At 41.7% G+C, this 26005-nt stretch overlaps 2 protein-coding genes across 2 annotated transcripts; both read left to right on the top strand.

Annotated features, from left to right (window-relative positions):
• The first annotated feature begins 5459 nt into the window (after positions 1 to 5459).
• Positions 5460 to 11429, top strand: LOC115910578 (glioma pathogenesis-related protein 1-like). Its single transcript, XM_030960829.1, is given in 6 exon segments — positions 5460 to 5639; positions 7784 to 8028; positions 8463 to 8603; positions 9302 to 9384; positions 11092 to 11118; positions 11203 to 11429. Coding segments are annotated over 6 exon segments (903 nt in total).
• Positions 11430 to 13491: 2062 nt separating this feature from the next.
• LOC115910397 (glioma pathogenesis-related protein 1-like) lies at positions 13492 to 24459 on the top strand. The gene is made up of 6 exons (XM_030960524.1): positions 13492 to 13768; positions 18154 to 18399; positions 20383 to 20492; positions 22231 to 22313; positions 23446 to 23472; positions 23556 to 24459. The coding sequence occupies exons 1-6, from the start codon at positions 13589 to 13591 to the stop codon at positions 23705 to 23707; spliced, it is 798 nt and encodes a 265-aa protein (XP_030816384.1). The 5' UTR covers positions 13492 to 13588; the 3' UTR covers positions 23708 to 24459.
• The last annotated feature ends 1546 nt before the right edge of the window (positions 24460 to 26005 follow it).

Here is a 26005-nt window from a genome sequence, read left to right as displayed (position 1 = left end):
GATGCAGAAAAAGCAGCTGTTTGATGTTTAGCCCGCCTAGTGCCACAAGAGGAACGTGTTAGCAATGGGCAGCTAAGTGATGAGCATCCTGAGCGCACTTGGAGCACGCATTTATCCAGCAAAGAATGTCCTTTGCTTGCGTGGGTTTTAGGCTGCATTGGCAGATAAGGGGAGGGATGAAGTTTGCAAAAGACACCACACACTGTTTAAAATGCTCAGGAATAGGAAACCCAGGAAAAGTTATGACTGAAAGTATGGCTTGAAAAAAACCAAAGGCCTTAGGGAGGAAAGAGTATCAGCAGCCAGTGGAGTAAGTTGTAAAGTTCAAAAAGAAACTAAGAGTGAGGTGAAATGGATGAGCAGCGGTAAATCTAAGCAATAAATCAAAGCATCTTCTATTAAGACATAAACCTGGGTACTTTAATGGTGAACTTTCTGAAACAGTCATGACTGCAATGCAAATACAGAAGATCATTCATGTTCAGGAATCAGATGCAAAGAAGGAAGAGGTAGTAGGATGAGTTACTGGCCAGGAATTGGTACATTTACCTCATGAAGCTGTCCTTGCAAAATGCCCTGATGTGTATTTAAAGCCATACCATAGGAAGAGTAAATATTTGTTTCCAGAGATTCTCTTAAAAATACTTAAAATATTTGTACCATTGAATCTAAAATATCAGTGCATTTTACTTTGAATTAATTTTTATGTATCAGTTCAAAATCCTTAGTGACCTGTTCAACAATAAAACCCAAAAAGTTTTGTGTTTAATTAGCATAACAGCTATTCCTTTCCTGAGGACAAAACTGCATTTCAAATATCTTTTCAGTTGCTAGCAAGTGCTCTTACAAAGTTATTTTTCAACAGTGAAAGGAGGAAAAACTTGCCTAATTGAATTTGTATTTCTGTGCTGCAATAGAAAAAGTCAATTAAAATAAACCACAGGTACTTGCCTAAATAAGGGAAACTATTTCTTTATGAAACTCCAGTGTTTGATATTTATCTGCTTATTGTTGACTGGTTTTATCTGATTAAGATTTTGTTATAACTCAACATTGCACAACTATTTCACTTTTTGTGCTATGTAGACTTGGGATGCAGCTTTGGTACAGACTGCAAGGACATAGACAAATGGATGCATTTTTGAACATAACATATATTTAAGTAAGAAACATCTGTACCATCCTAATTTCACATCTGTTGGAGAGGATATTTGGATTGGAGGTGATGAAGTTTTTGATGTTGCTGACGCCATTAAATTGGTATGGCGAGGCCAGATTTTTAATTTGCGTAGTGCACTGTACTAAGGTTTGTGGTTGTTTCATTCAAGTAAGAGTTGTCTGTGAAAAAATGACCAGTTTAGTGCCTATCTTGTAAATCAGTACCATGTAAATAACACAGGGGTGTCCATGTGGGTGCAACTGGCGCCTCACTGTCTTTTTTAACATCAAGCAATGACTGTAGTGCAGTACCCCTGCAGCGGCTCACCTCAGTACCTTGTACAATAATTCTCTCTTCTTGTCCACACATCGACCTCACTGAAAGCCTCACTTCTCATTTCACTGCATGATTACTACATGAACTTTATAAAATAATGATTTCCAGTTCTCTAGTTACCAAGCCACACAGTTCAGTATTCTATAATTCTGGAGATGCTGTTCAAAGTAATCAAAGTAATTGCAGAATGTCTGTGGGTATTACTTAGTAAAAATGTTGATAGAAGGATAAAATCCAGCCAAAGTATTTTTTTTCCTTACAATTCTTATAAAAAAGAAAAGAAAAAAATCAACAACAAAATTTATTATATTGTGATTTCTCAGTGGTAATTCAGAGAAGCTTAATACTGCTGAGAATGTAAAGGTTTCATTTGAACACTTAATATTTTAAGTGTAATTATTCATTCCCATCTTGAAAAAATAAGCTTTGCAGTAGAACCAGTTTTATCTATGAGCAAATACATGATATTTCACTGATCTAAAACAGATGATAATTTTAATGTCAAGTAGATCTTATCTAGTAAAAGTAGCTTTTAAATTTCTTATCTCAGTGTTCAAAGATGCTTAGACTGCTCTCCCTGTAAATTACAGATGAAAATACTGTGCTACCACTGTGTTACCAGACACAATGGTACCTGTGAGATTCTTTTTTAGTAAGCTTTGGATTGTGAAATGAAAATACCAATAGTTGCCAGAATCATTTATGGAGCATTTTCTTTTCAGTTTTTTTTTGTCTTTTCTCGCTTATTTCTCTTCAAGTGTAATTTCTTGTTTTCTGCCCCTGGTTCTGCCGATAACAAAACCAAAAACAAGGCTGGAGGATTTAAGTTTTGCTGTTTATTTGGCAGTAGATTTTTTAGAAGGCTAGAAGTAGACAGTATCATAGGGAAGTATTTTTCATTTTTCCTGTGGCACAAGAAATTATGAAAAGTAACCTAGCAATGTAGTTTTTACATTTAAATAATTGTAATTCAACCTTGTCTGCATAGAAATCTGGAGGGTTTTGCACGTTTCTCTTAGACTGATGTTCACATCTAAACTTTCTTTCCCTTGACTGTTTGCTCCTTTCCTGTTATACGCAGTTAAGTCATATCAAAATGTTTATGCATTTCAGGCAACATTTCAGGGAAAATTACAAAGGAAACTAATCACTGGAAAAAACAAGCAGTATACATGGGTTAAACACTGTAAACATGTAAAAGTACCGGTGTCATCAGAATTGATAATCGAACACCATGCATGATCTAGGAGCATTCGTGTTTTTGAAGACTCAGACACAAAATTGAAAATGGGTAAAATTAATGACCCATAAATGGGTGGGCTGTGTAGACCTGTTAAGAGAGCCACAACACTGGAATCTCAAGATGTTAGAAATCTCAAAAATGTATGTGAGGCTGTTACATAAAGGCCTCTGAAATGCTAAGTCCTTAATGCAGTATTCAGGTAACACCACTTTAAACATTAAGATCCTTTTTTAAAAAATGGTTATGTTTGATGAACACAACAGCTTCTTTCATTTATAATTGAAGAGATGAAACTTTTGGGAATGTTCGAGTCAGTGTGTCCGCCTGAGGCCTGTACCCTTCCTACTGGAGAGATACTCCCATACTGACTAAAGCTACTATGTCTGCATGCCTTCCAGAAATGGAATGTATGATCATCCAGGTGTTCTAGGTATAGTATTAAACAGTTTGGTTAATTGTGCAGAAGGTATTGGAAGAATCTCCTAAGAAAAAGCAGATGCCTAGACTGTAATGCCTGTCTTCTCTTAAGTTTGGCAGGTAAAGCTCTTTGGTCAAAAAATATGCAGTGCCAAAGCTTTCGCACTTAAATTTACCGGAGTAGTCATCCAGATAACTTCAAAATTACAGTAAAACTATCTGCAGTCCAGCCACATACTAATGGCCTCCTCTGTTAATTGTGAAACTGTTTGCAGCCTCATTATTAAAAAATAATTTTAGAATTGTTTAGCTTTTAATGAACACAAAATGGTTTCTTACAGAATAATTCTTGTGGAAATTCAATACCACCACTGTCCTGTCCCATAATCTGTTTTCTGCCCTGAGGTTCCATTGTGTAATAGCAGCAGCAATGCATGTCAGGATATTGGTTTATTCAAAGGTCTGGAAGGCCAAGTGACCTTGCAGCTGCCTAATCCTTTGGCTAGAATAAGAAAACTCAGCAGATCCACCCCATTTGTTCAAATGAACCTAGTAAGTCAAGGTCAGACCTTCTCTCCCCAACAAAAGGAACAATACTGTGGGGAAGTTGATGACTTGAGAACAAAATTAAACATAATTTCACAGATTCCCAGGCATTGTGGATATCTGTAATAGGCTGTAATTCACCAGTTTTTAGTCCTCTGACTAAGTAGAACATTAGGGCAAAATTAAAAATCTGAGGTTTTATTTTTCCAGCCATTTTGAACTAAAAGCAGGTCAGAAGTGCAAAAGTGGGATGTAAGCATGGGGAAGTTTTCAAAATCATGAGGCTGTAAATCTTCTTGCATGTACCCAGCTCATGGTGCTAAATTTCACTTGAGATCTGTGGATAGGCAATGGCTTGTATTGTCCAGACTGTGCTATCCAAATGTGCTATAATGCTATAATTTGCTATCCAAATCCCAAAACTTAATTGTCCAGATCCACTGATTAATGCTGACAAAAGCCTAAAACTCTCTTATTGGGAAAATACCATAGATGCTCGAGGGCAGGCTGAACTTCTGCTTTTATTATAGACAGAGTCACTAGATGGAGCCAGAAATGCAAGAAAGCGTTTTATAACCTGGACTATCCTGGACCCATCAAAATTTCCTACTGCATAAAATCTCCATTCATTTTCCAAACACAGAATTTCAACTGCATGCATATGTAAGTGCAAGATCACTGTACTGTTAAATGGTGCAGTTTTAGTGGTTTTGTGCAAACCACTAAACCACCAGTTGTAATATAATCATGGTTTTACATTAAACCTGACCAGCAAAACTAAGCAGAGAATGAGACCCATTAACATATTTTGCAATCTATTTGCAACAAATTTTCCCTGTAAACCTACCTAAAACTGGGTTACAAGACCATAGCTCTTAAAACATATGGTCTTCTTATGCTCTTGCATGTTTGCACAATTTGGCTTAGGTTTGAAAAAAAAATTCAGCCAGCTTGTAGAACAGTTGGGGAGACAATACGAATGCCAACATATACCATCCTACTGCCCTGAGAAGTGATCAGACTTGGAATGTTATGCCAGGAGTGATAATCCTGTAGCTGCTCTCCAGGAGCACAGGAACCTGCTCCAGTGATGTCAGGCTAGCAGGTAATAGCAAATAACTAAGGAGGAGAGAATCAACACATACTCAAGCCTGGGATTTCCAAATTTTATTTTTTATTTTTTGTTACCCAACCAGGCCAGAATGTCTGTTCTGCAGCAGGGTGCTCTTCAGGAACAATTTTTTTCCTCCTGCTGAAGCACAGATTTCCTAATTCTGTTTATTTCTTGAGTAATTCTGATATGGAAGCAATGTCCTGCAATATAATTGTAACTAAGCTGGTATGACTAAGCAATACTATTGGAAAATCAGCTGAAGAGCAGATTTCTGTTTTGTCAAAGCTGCATTTTTTATGATTGAGGCAGGTTTTAAGAAAGCTGTTCAGCAGCATCCCTTCAGATAAAAAATCACAGAATGGTTTGGCAGTCACCCAGGATGGAGCACACTCAAAGAAAAGACAGAAGTATGCTTGGAGTGTTGCTCCTTGCTGATATGCGTGGCATGTTTCACGCTTTACCCTTTGACTGCCAGCTATGATGTCAGATAGAGTTGTACCTGATTAAGCAATTGCTCTTCACTTCCTGTTTGACACTTTCAAGTACTTCCACGCCCAGGGACAACCTCCAAAAACTGCTTGCCGGTATCATCTCCACCTAAGAGATTTTTCATTTTAAATCTTATGAAAAAACACAGGTGAATTATGAAAATCACATTTTTCTCTGCTGCATTGCTCTTACTGGATTTCTTCAGTTGCTTTCATGCTTATCTGCAATATCCCTTGCCTGACATAGAAGATGCAAAGTTCATTGAAGATTGTGTGAGAGCTCACAACACATTTCGATCCAAAGTGAATCCACCAGCCAGCAATATGTTTCACATGGTAAGGTGGTGTTTGTGACCTTTTTGAAATTATTATAGATTGGGCTGCTGATTTAGCCCACCTTATTCTTAATTTCTACTGTGCTATTCTTTCCACTTCAGTTAATGATTTCTGTAACATATATGTTGGTTCTTTTTATGAAATAGAAAATACATTAATTAGCACAGTATTGTTCAATTTTTAATAATTTGAAGGGAATTTCTTTTTTAGCACAAGATTTAGCTACTGTCAACTTCAGCCAGAGCAAAGGGCTGTATTGCAAAAAATAGTGTTCAGTTCTCAGTATGTCGTCTACCTCTTTCTGAGAGAGATAGTAATCTGGTTTATATCAGGTCAGGTTTCATACATGGAAGAGGTTTGACTTTTGAAAAAGTTTCTGAGTAGGCAGTCTGCAACAGGATTTGTTGAAAATCTATCATCTCTTCTTGTTTCTTCTAATCTAGAACATGTGTTGAATAAAGGGATTTTCCAGGACAGCCATTTAGATACCTGATCTTCATTTGCTGTAGCAGGGTTTGAAGAGTAGGGATAGTAATATCTAGGCTGAAAAGCAGAGCTTGCTACAAATACAGCGAATATCAGAACAGGTTATGGGCAGGTCTCATGTTGTTCAGTGGAATACATAAGGAAAGATGTGTATAGCTAGCTGAGGGAGGTAACCCCAGCCAGTGCATGTCACTTCTCTGAGCCCTCCAGCAGTGCTGCATAACTGGAAAAGAAGTTAAATGCATAACCACATGCAGAGTATGAATCATTTCTGCAAATGGAAACTCACAGTAAAGGAATGAGATTCAGAGTACCAGTGACTTTAATTTCCTGCCATGTTAAAAACAATGTTTCATTTAAAAAAGCTAGTGCAAAAGAGTAAACTTACCTGCTCAGAACAAAGACCCAGCAATTCTGGAATAACAGCAGGACAAATATATTTAAACCTCTTGAATCAAAGGTGTACTTGCAAGGTGTACCAATCATGGTACCTACAAGCTCTTAATGGATTTTTAAAATTTTTTTTTTCAGCCTTGAGGTCATAAAAGTTTTTATAATTTCTATCATCTTATGGCAAAGGGCTGCAGAGACTAACCACAGGTTGTGTGACGCTATTTTCTTGTGTTTGATTTGGGCCTCTTAATGCCTAGCTTCATTCAATAGTGCCTAGTCTTTGTATTGGAAGACACAAGTTGATGCTTCTTATTTACCTATTTCCCACAAGATGTCCAGATGTCTCTGAAGCTGCAGAGCACTCTCTGTTGCTATATGAAAGCTCTCTGAACTTGAAGATGATCATCCTGCTCCAACTTCTCTCTGGCCTTTCTAGTTCTAGTGTACCTTTCCTGAGGTGGGGTGCTGTGCTGCACCCAGTATTTAACAGGACTTCTACAGAAGTGTGATTACATATGTGGTTTTATTCTCCATTCCTTTGCAAAGAGTTTTAATACTTTGTTTGCTTTTTAGTCTACTACTTTCAAGTGGTAATAGCCATCTCCAAACCTGTTATTAGTAACACGAACTCAATTTTTTTTTCACATCCCTTAACTTGAATTTCCCTGTACTGAACTTTACCTGTCAACCTAAAATCTGCAAGTCTGCCAGACTGGTTTGTATGGGAGTGTTTCCTTCTCAGCCCAGCAGAGATGAGTGAGTCTTTTATTTGCTTTGTCCATCTGCTGAGGAGGGAAAAGAAGCAAAAGGAACTGAGGAAGGGAGCAGCTGTGACTCTTCCTTCTGTCCGGGCCAGCAGAACAGAATTCCTATCTGGCCTGGTAATAATAATTGCCAAGTGCAAATCCCTGGACAGCCAACATCTCCTAGGCACAAAGTCCCTCAAGCCCCTCTACAGCTGGAAGTATCACACAGTTACTCCTTCCAGGTGAAGCAGCTTAAAGATTGCACTCCAGCTGTAAATATATTAACAAGTCAGATACAAAAGGATGGTGGATAGATCGTGAATGTCCTGCAATAGCTAAGGGAGAAAGAAGACAGAAAATTCTTATGGGAGTAGAAATGTCAAGTGAGAGAAAAACTGAAGGCAGGGATGGGAAGCAGAAAAGGGGAAATGAACTCATTTAAGTTTCTGTTTAAAAATGTCTGAATTCAGCTAAGTCACTGCAGTGTGGGTTATAGTACGTTTTCTTCCTATTCTACAGTCCTGGGATGCTGCTTTAGCTAAGAGTGCCAAAGCATGGGCAAAGAAGTGCAAGTTTAAGCACAATACCTACCTTGAAATGCCAGGAAAAATGCACCCCACCTTTCGCTTTGTTGGAGAGAACATCTGGACTGGCACAGCCCACATCTTCTCCGTGGAGGCAGCTCTCAGGTCCTGGTTTAATGAAGTCAGCAGCTATGATTTCAGCACCAACACATGTACTGGCATGTGTGGTCACTACACTCAGGTGAGTCTTACATGCCCAGTGCTTTATAGTCTAACATATAGTCTAATATATAGATATAGTCTAATTTCACTGAAGATCTGAGCACAGGCTTGGAACAGATTGCTTTGGGACAGGAATTACAGCAGGGCTTTGCAGCCCACAGTTTATTGTTGCATGAGATTGGAAATAAATATGAGCCCCAGGGATCACAAGTTCTACTTCCATTAATGCTGGAAAGGGAATATCCCCTGGCAATTTCACATTTAAAGGGTAACCAGATAATAAGTGAAAAAATGGCTGTCAAGTCTGTCATTTGTCCCAGCTGCCCTTCAGGTTAAGTTGTTCTGTGTCAGCTGATTTAAATTTCCCTGAGCTACTTCCTTTCTCCTTCTTCTCTTAATGCTGTTGCTTTGGCAGTATTTGAAGTGCATTTTGTACTTCCCTTTGTCCTGCCGGTGGTCTGGGCAGAGAGTTACAAAGCTGGATGTGCAGTTCACTTCTGCAGTACAGTTGAAAATTTTCCAGGACTGTCCAAAGCAGCACATTTTGTTTGTGACTATGGACCAGCATGAGTTGATTGTGGCATTTGGGTTTTGTTTCGTTTTGGTTTTTTTTTTTTTTTTTTTAAATATTCCAACTGATATTTGATCAAATGCCAACAATGATGGGTGCAGTTGTAACAAATTTCAAAATAAGCTACATCCTCATGTCACTAGTCCAAGGGAAACTTCCCCCGACCATTGGGAACAACCTACTGGACATAGCTGGGACTGCAGAAAATCCCATTCTAAAAAAAAGCAGAAGAGTAGATCATAGCTGACACCATTCACCATAATGCAGATGGTGGAAGAAAATATGTTATGACTTCAGTTGCCACAGGAAAATTGGGAAAGATATAATCTTTCTACTTCCGAAAGATTACATCTTTCTCTGGCCCTACACGAATTTCAAACAAGACGTTGCAATTTAAGAAGTAAAAAGAAGACAGTCCCCTAGTTGATCTGGTACCTTGCAGTATTTCTACTTACTTTTTGCAGGTTTGTTTTTTATAATCGTATGGGTAATGATGGGCTAGAGTCAAATTCTTGTATGCTTACAATAATACAGTATTGCCTGAGAAGTCTCATTAATTTCCAGTGGCAGGAGTCAACTGCTCTCCATGCCAGTGAGAGCTCTAATGTGATTTAAAAGGAATTTCAAACAATTGCAATGACCAATTTTTTGATTAGGGTATTCCCTCCCCTTGACAGCTTTTCGATGACAGCTAAAAAAAATACTGTTCCTGTTTTGCAGGGGGAATTACCCAGGAAAACCATATAAAGAAGGACAACCATGCAGTAGATGCAGCAACGAGAAGTGTGTAGACAGGCTCTGTGGTAAGACCAAAGTGATCATGTAAGAAAATTGCACAGAAACAAAAGTGGCATAAATAGCAGTGGAAAGACAACAATGAGTCAATTTGCACTAAGTGCATAGTGGGTCTGTAGCACATCATGCAATAACAGTACAAAACTCTGGGAGGAATACTATAAGAAGGAAATCATTGAAATAATTTGTGTTTGATGGCTCTCAGAGGAAGAAGCCAGAGTCTCTGATGCAGGGAAGTATCAGTTAGACTATTTTCTCCCTTTTATCTGGTCAGTAAGTCAAATCCAAAATTTTAGCCCCAACAAATATTCACTATTTCTTCTCTCTCAGCAGAAACAGGAAATGTATCTTCTGCTTTTCTGCTTGTTAGTGTGTCCTAACACATTTTCCAGACAACTGTATTTCAGAGCTAATAATAAGACTGTACCAAAAAGCACAGTTATTTCTAACTTCCACAGTTCTCTGAAAAACAGCAGTAAGAGCTTGTTTGCAAATATTTCTCCTACTGTGCTCAGTGTTATCAGAGTGCTGGTGAGAAATAATAAAATGAACAGTTGTAACAGAGCTTGGAAGACTCAAGGGATGAGGGAATTTTAATCAAATGTCAAGGAGCAATAATAAAGGACTGGTAGCCCCTTTGGAGCAGCCCTGTGGCAGCTAGGGGATCTTAGGCCAGTGCTGGGAGCCGGTGCGGAGCTGAGCCAGCATAGCCCACTCCCAAACCCTGAAAGGTGCAACAACGAAAGGAGTGTGGTTGGAGTAAAAACCTCTCTGGGGAGGAGGTGTTCCCTGCAAATGTGCTGCCTGGGTCTGGGAGAGAAGTGGGTGATGGTGAGGGGCTCAGCCTGCTCCCTCCTCCTTGCCTCCCCTCTAATGAGGCAGAGTGACTCTGTGCTGGGTCTGTCTCTTTGTGTCAGGGTGTGGGCACAGCAGAGAAACACACAGCCCGTACCCCATCACTGAGTCTGCTCCAAACAGCAGTGGACCTTCATGTCAATTCACCTTATTAAAAACATTGCCTAGTTTGGGACTTAGAAATTAAAGGAGATGCAGAAATGTCTTAAATCAAATATTAATTTTATATGGAGGTTTAATGGGGATGGTTTTTACTGCCAGGCTCTAGACAGATTCAGCTGTAGAAATTATTGAGCATTTGGTGCTCTTATTTCCTTCTGTAATATCCTGGCTGACTCATCTGAAAATCTCAGACAGAAACATCACAGGAAAACTAGAAATATCTCAATGACTAGGGAGAAAAGGGACAGGAGGAACATTTCTCCTATAGAGAATTACCATTATCTCCTATAGAGCAAATGAGGAATTTCAATAGGATGCACATAGGCAATCCTGCAAATGCATCAAAATTTTAGTAAAGGCATAATTCTGTGATAAATAAGTAGCTATATTTGTCTGTCTGTAACTACTTAAATTTGATATATGTAACTATTTTAAATAAATTCCATGTTTTGTTGTTATTTTTTATTCCTTCATCTCCATAACACAAATGCTTCCTGATACAGCTGTTTTTTTCTGTTTCTTTTTCAATTCAATAAAAAATACGAACTCCACACCAGTTAGGAGCCTGCTCTTGCTGGCCTGCTTCCCCCTTGCAGGATGTTCTAGGCGTTAACTGGCATCATCAGTGCAAAGGCTTGCCTCTTTACATCAAGAACCACCACTGAATGGTACTCACATTACTTTCCTCTTCTTTGCAGAAAATACAGAACGTGAGAAGCTGATAAGTACGTATCAAATTGTTCTTATTGGCCTTCCTGTAAGTATGGCTAAGACTAGGTCTTAACACCTGTTTCTTCACTGATTTTTAGGTTATGCCAACTGGTATCCAGACTGGGATACACAGCCCCAGCCACCACAGCCCCATCCCCCCAGGCCTCCCGCGCCATCACACGTCCCACCTGCTGAGCACCCACGACCCTCTTGTGACCAACACTGTCTTAGTGTTTTAATTTTAAGGCCACTGTTTCTTGTATTGAGTGCTGGTGCTGTATTTCTAGTACAACAGCGATTTCCACACACTTTTTTTTATGAGTAATGGTCAATTAAGAGACTGATTGTGATCCTACTGCTGTATTACTCTCACACATTGAGCACATGTTTAAAAAAAAAAAACATTTGATCATCTTTCATTATCCCTGCAATCCAGCATGGGAAAGGCTGCTTCTTTACTCAAGGCAAGATAAAAGTGGCTGTGCATAGAGGTAATATAAATGATTGGCAGTAGCTGCAACATGCTCCTATGTCTGTATGAGGATCTTAGCTCTAGGGGTAGTTGCTAGAGGGACCACAGAGACTAGATATTCCTCCATGTGCTAACAACCCTCCTGGAAGCCTGGGGCATCACAAAGACATGTCTGAAGTGGCACACTGTATCCAAAGGAAGCAATAATTCATCTTCATTAACCTTCGGTTATCCCAGACACAATTTCCCCCAAGTAATGGAGATTTAACTGTGTATATTACTTTTTATTAACAAGAGTAAAGTTTGCCCTTTGCTTGATTTAGCCTATGTGTGTCAGTGTCCATTACTCTATTGTCAGTTGTACTAGTCCATTCTTCTCCTCTCAGGATTAATCCTTGTTCTCTATAACTAGAAGAATACCAGGGAAAGTTGACAGAGTAAGGATTAAGGTGGGGTGTCAATGGGGAAAGCTTAATTTTAGGATGCGAGATAGTGAAAATATCTAAAATGAGAGTAGATGGCAGCCATCGTGAGTTTTCAGGTAGCAGGAAACAGAGAGAGAAGAGGAAATGGGCCCAGACAGATTCTGGTTTAGAAATGGAACATCTCAGTCTCATTTAAAAAGCCCGAACCTCTGATGGATTCAGTTTGTTTTAATAGACATTTAGCCCTCAACCTGACTCCCACTGTTCCAATATATGTTTGTTAGTGAGGGGAATCTTTCAAGCCAGGAGATACTGACTGATATTAGCAATGCATAACTGTGCTATCAATATTTAAAGCTGTTTTTTACTCTTTTGTCTTTGTTCTAATGTTTTAAGAACACAGACTCAAATTCTGAGCCACATTGCAGCATGCCATCCCACAGGATAAAAATGGGCCCCAACTGAGGCTCTTGTTAATAGATCCCTTGGGGTGGATTAGAGTGAAATGACACTGAATGACCAGTAAATAAATAGATAAATAAATAAATGTGGATTAGAGTGAAATGACACTGAATGACCAGTATGTAAATAAATAAATAAATAAATAAATAAATAAACAAGGCAGATTTATTTTATAACAGTTTGGTTGTAGTGGAAAGGAAGAAAATATATAAGGAAAAGAAAAAGCAACAGCTTTAACAACATCTAGTTTCATCAAAAGAAGAAAAATTATCCAAAACTTTTCTTCTATGAATAGGATTACAGGGGCCAAGCAAATAGTAACAAAGAAGCCTAAAGGACGGAAAAGACATTTGCCCACCACAATTAAAGAAAGAAGCAAAAAAAGAAAGGGACAGGGCTGCTACAGCTCTAATGTGATCTTGTAGTTCAATTTCCTTATTCTCATAGCAGTGTTCTTGAAATATGACTCGTTTCCTGTGACTAGCTTTGTATTCAATTACCATGGCTAAGGTAAGTCCAGCCCACAAATCTTCCGAGCAAAATGCTGCTGGTAGAGCTAAAACCACTTCGTTGAGCTGAAACAGTCTGCTTTTAAAGCTGGAAGACCAGGTGTTGCGAAGCATGACTGTAAGGAAAGGGGTAATGACATTTGCAGTGCATGCCTTAAGCAAGTGCTCGGAACTGGTTGAAGAAAACTTCCTTGATGCCTGTGCACAAACCGCAGAAATGAACCGACTTTCGGCGCCGGCCCTGCGGGGGCAGGACCGACACCGATGCTTTTCCCGGCGGAAAAGCATTGCGGTGTGTTGTACAGCGAATGAGTAGCAGCACAAGCACAGGCAGCAGGGTCTCCAAAGGACACCGGACTTCGTGGGGCTCGCCCTGCCCGGCCCCGCAGCAGCCGCGGCCCACGCCCCGCCACCCCCGGCGCGCGCAGCGGCCGCGCTGAGGGCTAGGCCACGCCCAGCCAGCCGCCCTCAGGCTGACGAGGGCTCTATAAATACAGGCAACCCGGTGCGGAGCCTGTCGGGTTTCAGCACCACCAGCTCGGGACGGCTAGGGATGCCCCTAGATCCACCGTGGTGACTTTCTGCTTGCACGATCTCTCTTCTTCTCCCTTTCTCAATGACAGGCAGATTTTCTGCTTGTGCGCTGGCTTTACTACTCTTTTGTTATTCCTCTGATTCTTATGATCCGTCGACAGTACCTGATCCTCGGGATCCAGAGTTTATTAAGCAATGTGTGGAAACCCACAACACACTGCGGTCCAGAGTGGATCCACCAGCCAGCAACATGCTCTGGATGGTAAGGGAATCTTCATGACTTACGTACAAATTTGTAGCATTGTGATGCCGTTTATGATTCTCAAAGATTGCTTTTGTGATCAAATGCAAAAAATCAGAAAACAACCCCATAAAAACCTGGGGTCATAAGACTGACCGCTTTTCAAAGCAGAGAAGAAGGCTGTAATTATCTGGTGGGGTATGTGCAGTTTCGGTGTGACTGAAATGACCCGCAGCCGCAGATGCCCGCCCTCAGCCCAGCGGTGTTGCTGTGCTGTGTTGTGTGAGAAGCCTCTGGTTGCGAGGCGCCGCACGCAGTTCGGCAGCCGGAGGTTTGTGCACATCTAAGCACAACTTTCCTGCTCCAGTGGGCGAGGGCAGATCCTGCTGCCAAACAGCGCCGGAGAGCTTTCTCTGGGCATTCCCTGCAGAGCTCTCACCCACTGAGCCAGCAGGGCGGCAGCTCCGAGGGGCTGGGCCTGCAGGGAAAGCCAGAAAGCACCAAGTTCATTTTCCGTGTCTGATTGTCAGACACTAAAAGGTAAGTGCCCCACTTAGGAGGGGTAACCGCACAGTAATAAAACTTGAATTGCAAACATGACAGGAAACTTACTTAGTTTCTCTTCTAGATGCATCTCCTTAGCTGTGCATCCTGGCCTTCAGAACATGTTGCTTGGACTCTGTATTTTCTACATTACTTTACAGGCCCTAAACAAACAAAATATTGTTAGGATGTGTTAAAAGTGCAGTGTTCGTATTTTTAAATTGTGCTTAATTTCTTCTTTTGAAAAAGTAAAGAACTGAAATCTTAAAAAAAAAGGCAGCGTAAGAAAGAGACAAATAAATTGCATCTAAACCAGAAACTGAATCATGGCAAGTTTCTTTCAAAATACTGCAAAATCCCTAGTCTTAAATATGACCTCTTCCAGGAACTATCTAATGTGGAGATAGCAGTGCAATACATGATAAAATCTATTACAAAACTAAAAGCATTGGAATTGAAAACAGTATTTTGAGTGGCCCTTGGCACTTCAAAAAGGCAGAAAAAAAGATGGTGCTTTTATTTCACAAGGAGTTTCTTTTTTGCTGGAAGTAACTGTCCACCTAGATATGTGAAAAATAAGATTGAATTCAGGGCATTCTCATATTTTGGAAAAATAGTTTTTAAAAGAAAATGCAAAATGGAAATTCCTTTAATTCCAAGTAACAAAGCTCAACCATTGGTATTTGTAATACATGTATTTTAAAATGAGAATGTTGATCTAAAATTTTTTTACCTGACAAATGTGAGCCCTTTCTCATCCACCCAAAGCACTACTTAGTTCTGTTCTAAGGCTCCTCAAAAACAGCAGTCTCACCAGTTTCATCAGGGCTTCATAACAGTCTCCTTTGAATTAGTGCTGCCTTACATCACTTTTCACATATTATGCATTAAATTTTTCCTCCTTAAGTCAGCAAGAAACTTGTTATAAAATGAAAACTGAGAAGCAGTTAATGAGGGGGAAAAAAGGGAAGTATTGTTTCCTTAAACAGCAGTGATATCTATATGCAAATCTCCCTGTCCTGTTCATTTTCTTCGCATGCCATTCAGTCCAATCTTTCTGTTTAAGTGCAGTGTTATAAGCAAATATGGAGTGTAACTGCAGTTAAACTAAAAATCATTGTGAACATTTCTGTACACTGCTTTTCATCTGTCAGCCAGATTAGGTATTCACACAAAATGGAAAGTATATTTAAACTTACTATGCAACTTTAAACTTAGTATTATTCATACCTTTATCAAAGTTTAAACCTATTACTACAACACTATAGGATGAGGGGAGAAGGTGCATGGAGTCTTAAAAAGCGGAATGTGAAAAAAAAAGACCATGAAATGCAAAGGTGCATCCCCCCCTGTTGTACTTCTTTCATAATGATCATCTCAGAGCCTAGACAAGATGTAAAATGAAGCTTCTGTCTTAACTGTCAAAGTTATCTTCTAGGACTGGAAGATAAATTCTGTACAATGTCAGATTTTATCCATTGTCCTGAAAAAGTATCTAAGGAAATACCAACTGCTTACTTGAAATAAGACTCCCTGCCCCAAATTTCATACTTGATGTACTGAGTTCCTATCTAAATTATTTATGTCTTAGTTTTGTGGGTGTATTTGGTTTGCACAAACAGGTTTTGAAAGCAAAGGGGTCATACTGGGGTGGCTTCTCTGAGAAGGTGCCAGAAGCTTCCTGAATGTCCCACAGAGTCATTTCCCCCTGCTGGCCAATGCCAAATCCTTCAGCCACAGTGGCAGTGCCTCTAGGATATTTCATTCAAGAAGGGGAAAGGCTGTGCACAAGCAATTGCAGCCAGAGAAGAGTAAGAACGTGTGAGAGGAGCAACTCTGCGGACACCAAGGTCAGGGCAGAAAGGGCAGGAGGAAGCGCTCCAGGCACTGGAGCAGAGATTTCCCTGCAGCCCGTGGTGCAGCCCATGGTGAGGCAGGATGTGACCCTGCAGTCCATGGAGGTCCATGGAGGAACAGAGATCCACCTGCAGCCTGTGGAAGGGCCCACACTGGGGCAGGTGGAGGCCTGAAGGGGGCTGTGACCCTGTGGGAAACCTGTGCTGGAGCAGGGTCCTGGCAGGAGCTGTGGCCCCATGGAGAGAGGAGCCCACAGTGAGCAGGTTTTCTGGCAGGACTGGTGACCCCATGGAGAACCCACTCTGGAGCAGTGTGCTCCTGAAGGACTGCACCTTGAGGGAGGGACCATGCTGGAGAAGAAGAGCTGAAACCCTGGGAAGGACTTACATTTGGAAAGTTTGCGGAGGACTGTCTCCTGTTGGAGGGACCCCACACTGGAGCTGGAGAAGAATGTGAGGAGTCCTCCCCCTGAGGAGGAGGGAGCAGGAGGGAGTGTTTGATGAACAGAGCATAACCCCCAATTCATGTCCCCTTGTGCTGCTGGGAGGGAGGAGGAAGTGGAAAATCAGGACTGAAGTTATGTCCTGGAAGAAAGAAGACGTGTGGGGAAGGTGTTTAAAATTGTAATAAATACAATTAATTTCCCCAAGCTGAATCTGTTTTGCCCATGACAGTAACTGATGGATGATCTCTCCCTGTCTTATCTCAATCCAGGGGCCTTTGTTTGCATTTTCTCTCCCCTCCCCAGCTGAGGGAGGGCAGCGATAGAGTGGCTTTGGTGGGCACCTGGCCAGTGTCCACCCCATCACACTGGGAAAATGCACCCCCAACAAACATTAGGCAAAGGAAGAAATGGAAGACATAGGTTAAAAAATATTTTTAAATCTCCATAGATGCATTTTGGCATGATCTTGTGTTTTTAATTACTAATTGGTAGCGTAAACAATACACATTGTTTCAGACTTAGCTATGGTACAAAAAAAGTTACTTAGGTAAAACATAGACATAAAATCCAACAACCTACCTTTGTTAGATTCTACTAAAAAATCTACAAAAAGGTAGATTGTAAAATGCACCTTTTCCTTCATCATTTCTGATCCATTCAAAACAATTTCCTTAGCATTTCCATCATTTGCAGAAGCAAGTAAGCTATTTTAATTAATTCCGAAGAGGAAAAATAAAAAGTTTATTAAAAAAAAAAACTTCAGTACAAACTAGTTCAGTGCTGGACAACTTCATTTACATAACACCAAGTATAACTAGGACTACAAGCATACATTTGTGGTACTGTATCTACCAGGAGGTACAATGTTGTAATTACTCAAGGTGTGGGCACAAGAAAACCCAGCAAGAGCAGACACCACCTCCAGTGCAAACAAAAGACATTTACATAACTCAGTTGCTTAAATAGCCACTTTCTCTAAAACTGAATAGCAAGTGAATGAGTCATTCCACAAATATGAATTCAGCACTCAGATTTCAAGCCACCAAACACAATGATGCTCACCAAAGTGTTGAGTTTAAACCGTCCCCAAAATCGCAATGTGCTTGTGAACTGACCTGCCAGCCATAGCCTTAAGCAAATATGAGCTACACAAGACTTTTGCATTATTGATATGGTGGGCATAACCCTCATTTTCCCATTTCCATGTAAATTCATTTTAATTTACATTAATGTTGTCATGGCCAGCACAGCCTTAAAATGCTCACTGTGCCACAAACACTGTATTTGGCTGATGTACAGCTCTTGGTGTCCAACAAGCCAGTCAACCAAGATCATTCACCACCCCAAAAAAATTTCTTCAAGCTTAATCAGCAATTTAAGTTCAAATCAGAAACAAACCTACAAGCTGATTTACCATGTAGCTCTGTAAGTCTCCACAGAAGTAAGAAATCAATGAACCAAAAGCATCTACACAATTGAGACACAGCTTTTCCTGAGAGCTGCTCTGAATTACTGCACTGCCAGTATAACAAAGTGATTTTTAATTGTCTTTATTTTGCAGAGTTGGGATCCAGATTTGGCAAAGACTGCAAAAGCTTGGGCAAAGAAATGCTTATTTAAACATAATATACATCTCAAAGAGCGAGGGAAAGTTCACCCCAGATTTGCTTTTATTGGAGAAAACATCTGGACTGGCTCACTTTCTGCCTTTACCGTGAAAGGAGCCCTCGCCGCTTGGTACGCCGAGGTCGAAAACTACGATTATGAGACCAATAAGTGCACTAGAGTATGTGGCCACTATACACAGGTAGGCATTGCATTTCTCCATCTAAACCATGAACCAGCTTTGCCATTTTGATACAAAACCTCTACATTTCTGTTAAAGATTCAGTAAATCTTTCCAGGTTCTGTAGTCTTACTATATGTCTGCGTGCACAAGATGTTCTTACGTTTCAAATTATGGGAGGAAAAGAGTCGCTGTGTTATTACTTTAAATGTGGCAGTTTGTGGGGTTTTTTTGGAAGAAAACAGTGCAGCTATCCAGCAGTCAGATTAGCCAAGCAGTGGCTGAAAAAGAGACAACAGCAGTGGCTGTGAGCTGCAGAGCATGAGCTCAGCTCTGTCAGGCAGACTTCAAATGCCAATGGCTGGAGAAGTACCATAATGAAAAGAGATGTCTGCAGTTCTGCAAACATCATGTGCACACTTTGTCCAACTGCTATTCCCAAAGGAAGCAGGCAAAGGGAGCAAAAGGACTACAGTTGCCATGCAACCCTGCAGTCACTACCCACAGCTATAGGAAAGCAGGACAGCTTGCAGCAGCAACTCTAGGCTTAAATTTTGACCTGAGGCTATTTAATATTTTTTGCAGAGATACACATGTGCTTTTAGGACTTGAGTAGATGAGGTGAAGCTGGTGGGCTTTCTGAACTTGTGTGCAGAGAAGATACTTGGATGCAGGAGCTGTGAGAGGTGACTGTGCCACTCTTTGACCTTGCTCTCAAGAACACTGCAAGAGTCAGCACCTGGAAACTGCACAGCACACTTTACCTGGCACTAAAGCACAGTGCTGTTGACCATGGTGTTTGTAGAGGAGTGGCCCATGCAATTTCATGGGTGTAGAATAAAAAAGTAAGATTATTCACACTTGGAGTTAGCAATGATAGCAATTGTAGCTAGAAGATATGTATCTGACAGCCTCAGGAGGTATCCTTGGGTCTTTCCTGTCATCATTCCTCTTCTTCCCAACTGTGGAGAAGAGAATTTTCCCTGGGCACAGTTACTGCAGTTACCACAAATCACTGCTCAGTCAGTGGCCTCCTGTGATAGGGAAGGTCCTTTTATTCAGTCCTTCACAGTCCTCAGGAAAGAAGTTATCTACAGCTGGTGCCAGGAGCAACCTCTGCTCTGCCACTGCACTAAGTAAACCCTCAGGAGCCTGAGGATTGTCCCATCTTCCCAGAGCTGGTACCAAACAGCCATAAACAGAAAGGGCCAGTCCTCCCCTTTAAGTCAGTGGAAGCACAAATGTATTTATGTTATAAGTTGCCAGGATCCTTTCATATTGCTCATGTAGTCAGTCATTGCTGCTGTTCATCACCCTCAAGTACTGCTGTGCCCTTGTCTCCCCTCTGCTGCTGTCATGGGACAATTTTCAGGACTGCAGCATTTGGCTGTACTCTGATAGGATGCTGGGTTCCACAGAAAAGCTTCTGGTAGAGAGAGGATCAGTAAGTGAACTAATGGCCTTGCCCCTAGATTATCTTAGTCACTGCCATGATATTAAAAGGCAGGAGTGCAGCCTAAACACAGTCCTCCTCCCAAAGAACCAGTGCCTTCTGAAAATTTGCTTTATGTCCCCACAGGATTTAGTGAAGGGGCAGCCAGCCCTCATAAGAGCTGTAGCAGATCATGCAGCCTTTTCTGCACAAGTGTGAACTCAGCTCCCACAGCAAGAAAGATAGAATGCTAATGGATTAGGTTGAAACAAAGGAGGTGAACTTCACCTTTCTCCTTTGCAAGAAAGGAAAACAACCTGTTACAGCCAGTTGTGTCTTCTTTCTGCAGAGTTTTAACAAATATATGGTGAATTGGGTAAAGTAATCAGTCTTTTTTCAGAACAAACTATGATTTATGAGATCCATTATTGCTGCTTTTCCCTGTGAAGCCTGCCAAAGGAGTCCTCCTCATCCCATTTGTGTGTGATAAAACAGGGGAGAGCATGTCTTCTCCTAACTCTTCAGGTGCTGAATCAAAGCCTTGTCACCAGTGTATCCATCTGTCTTTGCAGGTAGTTTGGGCTACAAGCTACAAGGTTGGTTGTGCTGTGCACTACTGTCCCACGGTGCAATACATCTCCATACGCAACGCGGCACACTTCGTCTGCAACTATGGGCCACCGTAAGGTTTTTTGTTATGAACATTTCACAGGCTTTGGGTCCTACCCCTTCCCTTCCACAACATGCACATTTATTAGATTAGTCCATTTAGTCCTTTTGTTTGTGGGAGGAAATAGTCTCCAAAATAGAGAAGAGGTACGCCTTTGTCCAACCAGGTGTTTTTTATTTGCTAGATGAGGGCTGTGTATTGGAGACAAAAAGCAGTTGGACTGGAAGAAAGGATTAAATATAAGATGTTGACATGAAAATACTGAAGTGATCATCTGAAAGTTAATCCCTTCCTCCTAAATGCCAAGATGGCCCCAGACAGTTGCCAAAGTGCAAACCCAAAGTCTGAAGATATTTCCACACGTGCCTGAGGAATTAAGCCCTAAGTCAATGGCTTGGATAAACATTGAAGTGTGCAGTGCTGGCAGCCTTCAGTTTTAGCAGCTGAGGGCTGCTTAGGAGGCTGGGGCTGCTCAAGACAAAATTTGATCCAGAGGTCCTTCATGTGCGTAGTCAGTAGGATATCCAGCTAGGATGGATGTATTATTCTCTTCTCCAGCTAATTAATACCACCTCAGTATAAATGCAGCTTTAAAAGCCATTGGCCAAGCCATGTTGGGCCAAAGCCAGGCAGCCCTTGAGCTCAAGCAAGTTTGGCATTCCTTTTGCCCACGTCTCATCCTTGGAAGAATATGTACCCCTGACTAAATATCTTGAAATGACACAGCTGCTGCTCTCCCCAGAAACCCCACACCCAAATGTGCGGAGGGCCAAAATCCCACTGGATTTCTTGCCCTGTGTTGGCATGGGGAAGAGGAGTGGTCCCTTCACCAGCACCCAGCAAAGCAGACAGGGTGCTCTCTGGAAAGGCAAGGTGCTCTAGAGAGGGCTTTAAAGCTGGGCCCTTCCCTGCTGGGTGAGGACACCACAAATGATCAGTTGCATGCTAACAAGTGGAGTAATGTCACATCCAGCTGTTGATTTTGAGAAGCAGCAGCTTTATTGCTTTGCCAAGGGCCCAGGCAGGATTCACACACAGTTTCCTCAAGTGAATGTACTGTTTATCTTAGACCAAGCAATAAAAGCCTTGCCTTGCTGAAAGTTATGAGGTTTTACCATGAAGTTTCATCTCACTGCTGAGATTTCATGCTTACAAAATCCCACTCTGTGTTCATGGGCAGTTTGAGGCATGCTGTAAGTCTTGCTTTGGCCATGCTTTGAGCAAAGCACTGAAGCTGTGTTCCGTGCAGTATCAGCTTGAGCAGAGGTAGTTGGTCCCACTCACACCACTGGCAGAGGGAGGGAGCAGGACAGAGTCCTATATCACTCCTAAAATATTAAACAACAAATGGATGAAATCACCACCTATGATTCTCCAACACCAGAGCATTCCTCTTCAAGGCTGAATACACACATACATACACAGTAACTGAACCTGCTCTTGCTTCCATAGCCAGAGCCAGCTGTGATGTTCCAGAGTCTCCATGCACACAAATTACCCAACTCTGAGACTGCTTTAATTCCCAGGTTTGCAATGCTGCTGTCTCCAAATTCCTAAACAGGTGTCCCATTACACCTAATCTCTTCTGTTTCACTGCATGTCTTGGGCACAGGGCATTCAGACGGGACTCTTGAAAAAACCCATCATTCTATCAACACAAGTGAAGCAGAACTCAGGTTAAAACCTAATTAGCAGTAGGTATTACCATATTCCCAAGATGGTTTGAGAGCAGTGGTGTTTTCCTTCGCAGTGGGAATTACCCGGTGCGCCCATACAAGACGGGGACAGCGTGCAGCGAGTGCGGTGGTGAGAAGTGTACCATGACGATGTGTCGTAAGTAGAAGACAACCAGACATCCTCCCCAAGCATGTGTAGAAAGGGAAAGAGCACACAAAAGATAGTGGCAGGAGGCAGGCACAGTACTCTCCTGTTCCTAAATATAGGCTGAAAAACTGCAGTCAGAAGCCAAGTGGGTAGTGGTACATAAAGAGAGGGGATGAAGGCAGAAGGAGCCTGTTTTCTACCCTGGGGACTGATGGAAGGGTCTGCTCTTCAGGTACTGGAGGGTGTGTTACAGATAATATGGTGGCTGCAGTTTAAAGTGTTATTACCCCTGCCAGAAATTACTGCTTATGGAAACAGAAAGTAGAGAATGGGATACCTGTCCTGGGGGCTCCAGGTTATCCACACCTGATGTGTGAGCTGTGGCTTGAGCTGGTGCAGGTCCAAGCAAGCTCTGCCCCTGCTATGTCACTGTGGGTGGGGAGAGCAGCCATGCCACTGCCAAAGCTGCTCACTCCAATGATCATCAGCCAGGCCATCTGCTTTCCCCTAAGCACTGGGAGAGAACAAGGCTGACATGCAAGAGCATTCATGGAGATGCAGTGCTCAACTCAAGTCTGACAGCCTTCCTGATATGCCTGCACTTGGCTTTTTAATGGCTGCATGGAGTCAGGAGGGAAGGAGAACTGAAATTTCCATAAAGACAAGGCACTGTGCTGTGGCCATTGGCCTGCAGGGAGCTGAGGGTATGGTCACACTTTTACCCAGCACTCAACTATTGGTGAACTAAAAGGAGTGGGAAGATGCTGTTAAAACATCAGTACCTAAGGAATTTAAGGGAGTCCTGGATTCACAGAGCCATTTAATGCTAGTTGCAGGCTCTCAAAACACAGGCCACAGGGCAAAAATCAGTGATCTTGGGAAGCACACACAGGAGGGAGTCCTTTCTACAACTGCCACTGGTGATAGAAGTCAAAAAAGTGTGATAAACCACTCCTCACCAGAGTCCTGAGAGTCCCTGTAGGGCTCTCCCAGAGTCAGCAGGTCTTTGCTTTTTCCTGAGAAGAAACACATCAGCTGTATTTATAAGCCCATTGTGATGCTCAAATTTCATTCCCTTTTGGTTAGTCAAATTGTTTCTAGATTGTAAGTGCGCTTCTGTTTACTTCTTTTCTCTCTCCAGAAAATGAAGAGCGTGACAAAGTAATTGGTAAGTACCATTGGAATTACTGTTTCCTTTTGTTGCCCTTGTTGCAGTTATACTTGAAAACGAGTGAATTGTTTTGTTTACAGAGGATTCCAAGTGGCAACCAGAATGGGACAGGCCTGCGTGTGATGAGTTCTGTATCTCCGTTATTGTTTTAAGATTAATACTCCTTATACTGACATTTGTGGCCTCATGGCTCTTACCAAAATACTGGTCTCTAATACCTGCCAGTGGGTAACACACATGTAGAAGACCTCAAAAGCACTTGGCTCAACTCATCTCTTCCATTCTCATAGGTTACAGGCAGCACAAACATTGGTAGAGACATTGTTTGCAATGTGACTTACAAGTACAGAAATAACATCTTCATTGCAGCTTGTAGTTACAAGCACTGATAAGCAGCTTTCTCATTGCTCAGAACCAGTTAACAGTTAAAATAGATTTAGATGTTAAAAATCTTTAAAAGTTAAAAAGTTAAAATATTTTTAAAGTGGAGCAGTGTGCATGTGATCTGGTGGGTACAGGGGCACATTGTCCAGGCAGCACACTAAGGTGCAGGCAGCTGCCCAACACACTTTAGGAAGGGCTGGAGAGTGTCCAGCCCAGGAGCCAGGCCCCAGCCCACAGCCAAGGCACAGGCAGAGCGTGCACCTGTCTCATTCCTTTTGCACTCTTACCTCGGGCACTCCTACAGCAAGATACAGAGTGGCCTGTATAATTTAATCTTTTTAAAGGAATTTTTGGATCCCTGTGAGCTCTGGCATTTGCATCCTGGGGCAGGGAGCACACTTCCAAGTCTCACAGAGCACTTGTCATTGGTACTTTCCTTTGCTCAGAAATTGTTTTTAAACTGACGGGCATCTGTGCTGAAACAGTTTCACCCGTGTTTACATGGTTATGTATCACTGCAATCTTTCCTGTTGTGGTTTTTTATTTTGTTTAGTATAGGGGTTTTACTGCTGTTTCAAACAATAAATTGTTATTTCCTGCTTCCTGTGTATGGCAGTCATGAATTTGCAACATGACCTAAAGCTTAACTGCTGGTGCACAAAATAAATCCAGATTCAGCTCCAATTTGCACAACACTAGAAACAATACTGGGAAAGATAGAACTCCAAATAAAATCACACTGTGCCCATAGTTACAAGTTTGGTTTAACAGCTGCCAAAGAACAAATCTCCTGGAACCTGCACATCTGGAGCAGGCAGAAGGCTGCGGGGACAGCTGCTGCATTCAGTTCAGTATGTCCTCTACCAACCACAGTCACCCAGCTCAAGCAGAGTCTGGAAGCAGCAGAGCTGCACAAACTCACAGCTGGACCACAGCAATCCCTGTCCACACATTTAGAAGCTTCTGCACCCCTGTCCCTCTGCACACACTGCTGTGGGAGAAGCTGGGAAATTCCCCTCACCCCTTTATTTCTGCAGTACTGTCACCACAATACCTGTCAGTGTTTCTACATGCCCACTCCTGACCCTGACCTTACTACTGGCATGAATTTTAACTGAAAACACTGGAACTGGGACCCAACATTTCTCACATTACACTTCCAGATCATTCTCAGCTAGTACTCTTATACTAGAATCATTTCAGTATCACAACATTTCTTGAATAAAAAAATTCTTCAAAATGCAAATATGTCTGGGGACAAAATTACGAATTTCACGCTTGATATATCTTTATATATATACACCTTTGGTGACTGCAGGAGCCTCCATAGCCAAGACAGCACACTCACAGACACTCTTGTGTAAAACCCAGGCCTCGACTTCTATGTACTGCAAAGTCCCAACTAAAAATCAGCTGGCAAGTGGCACATGGGCAGCAGGACATAATGTGTGGGCACTCTTCCTGCACAAGGCTCCACAGCAGACCTTGCAGCAGTCTCTGCCCCCCATGTAGGGTAGTGTCCTACTACTGGAAAGAGGAAGGCAGGAAAGAGAACCAGATACATTGCTGTGTCCGGGAGCTTAAAATGAGCTCAGTAGGAGTTCTCTCCTGCTTAGTTTAATTAATGCGTGGTCTCCAGGAGAAGAAACAGAAGCAATGCAGAGACTTGAAAGTTCAAAATGTTAACAGTTTCATTTAACTATATAGTTAAGCAGCTCTCAGGAAATCCTAAGAAAAACCTTCCCTTAAAAACCTGTGGGCGTAGGGGGATTAAACCCCCAAACTTTACAACGTGGCATCTATCAAACAACAAAAAAGGATGTGTTTTCACCTACTAGTTTCAAATAAAAGGTCACTAAAAGGCATTGAGCTGCATCCTTCTAGGAGAACCAGTTCCACTGCAAGTGCAGTGATAAAAATTCCAAACCCTAGCAAAGGCACTCAGAATCATAACATTAGTGTGGCTCTACCTCCCCTTCAATACATTTGTTTCTTTAATCTCAGAGGTATGAAATAAGCAACAGCTGCTCTGCTGGTGCACTTTATTTCATCACATTTCACAGTTTCGGGAAATTGAAAAACCACTAAACTTCCTTTAAAATAGGGCAAGTGCCAAAAAAAAAATAGGAACACAATTTTTTAAGAT

This window comes from Camarhynchus parvulus, chromosome 1A (assembly GCF_901933205.1).
Source record: "Camarhynchus parvulus chromosome 1A, STF_HiC, whole genome shotgun sequence".
NCBI lineage: Eukaryota > Metazoa > Chordata > Aves > Passeriformes > Thraupidae > Camarhynchus > Camarhynchus parvulus.
The sequence above is the reverse complement of the archived record's forward strand: the minus strand, read 5'-3'. Positions and strand labels throughout refer to the sequence as shown.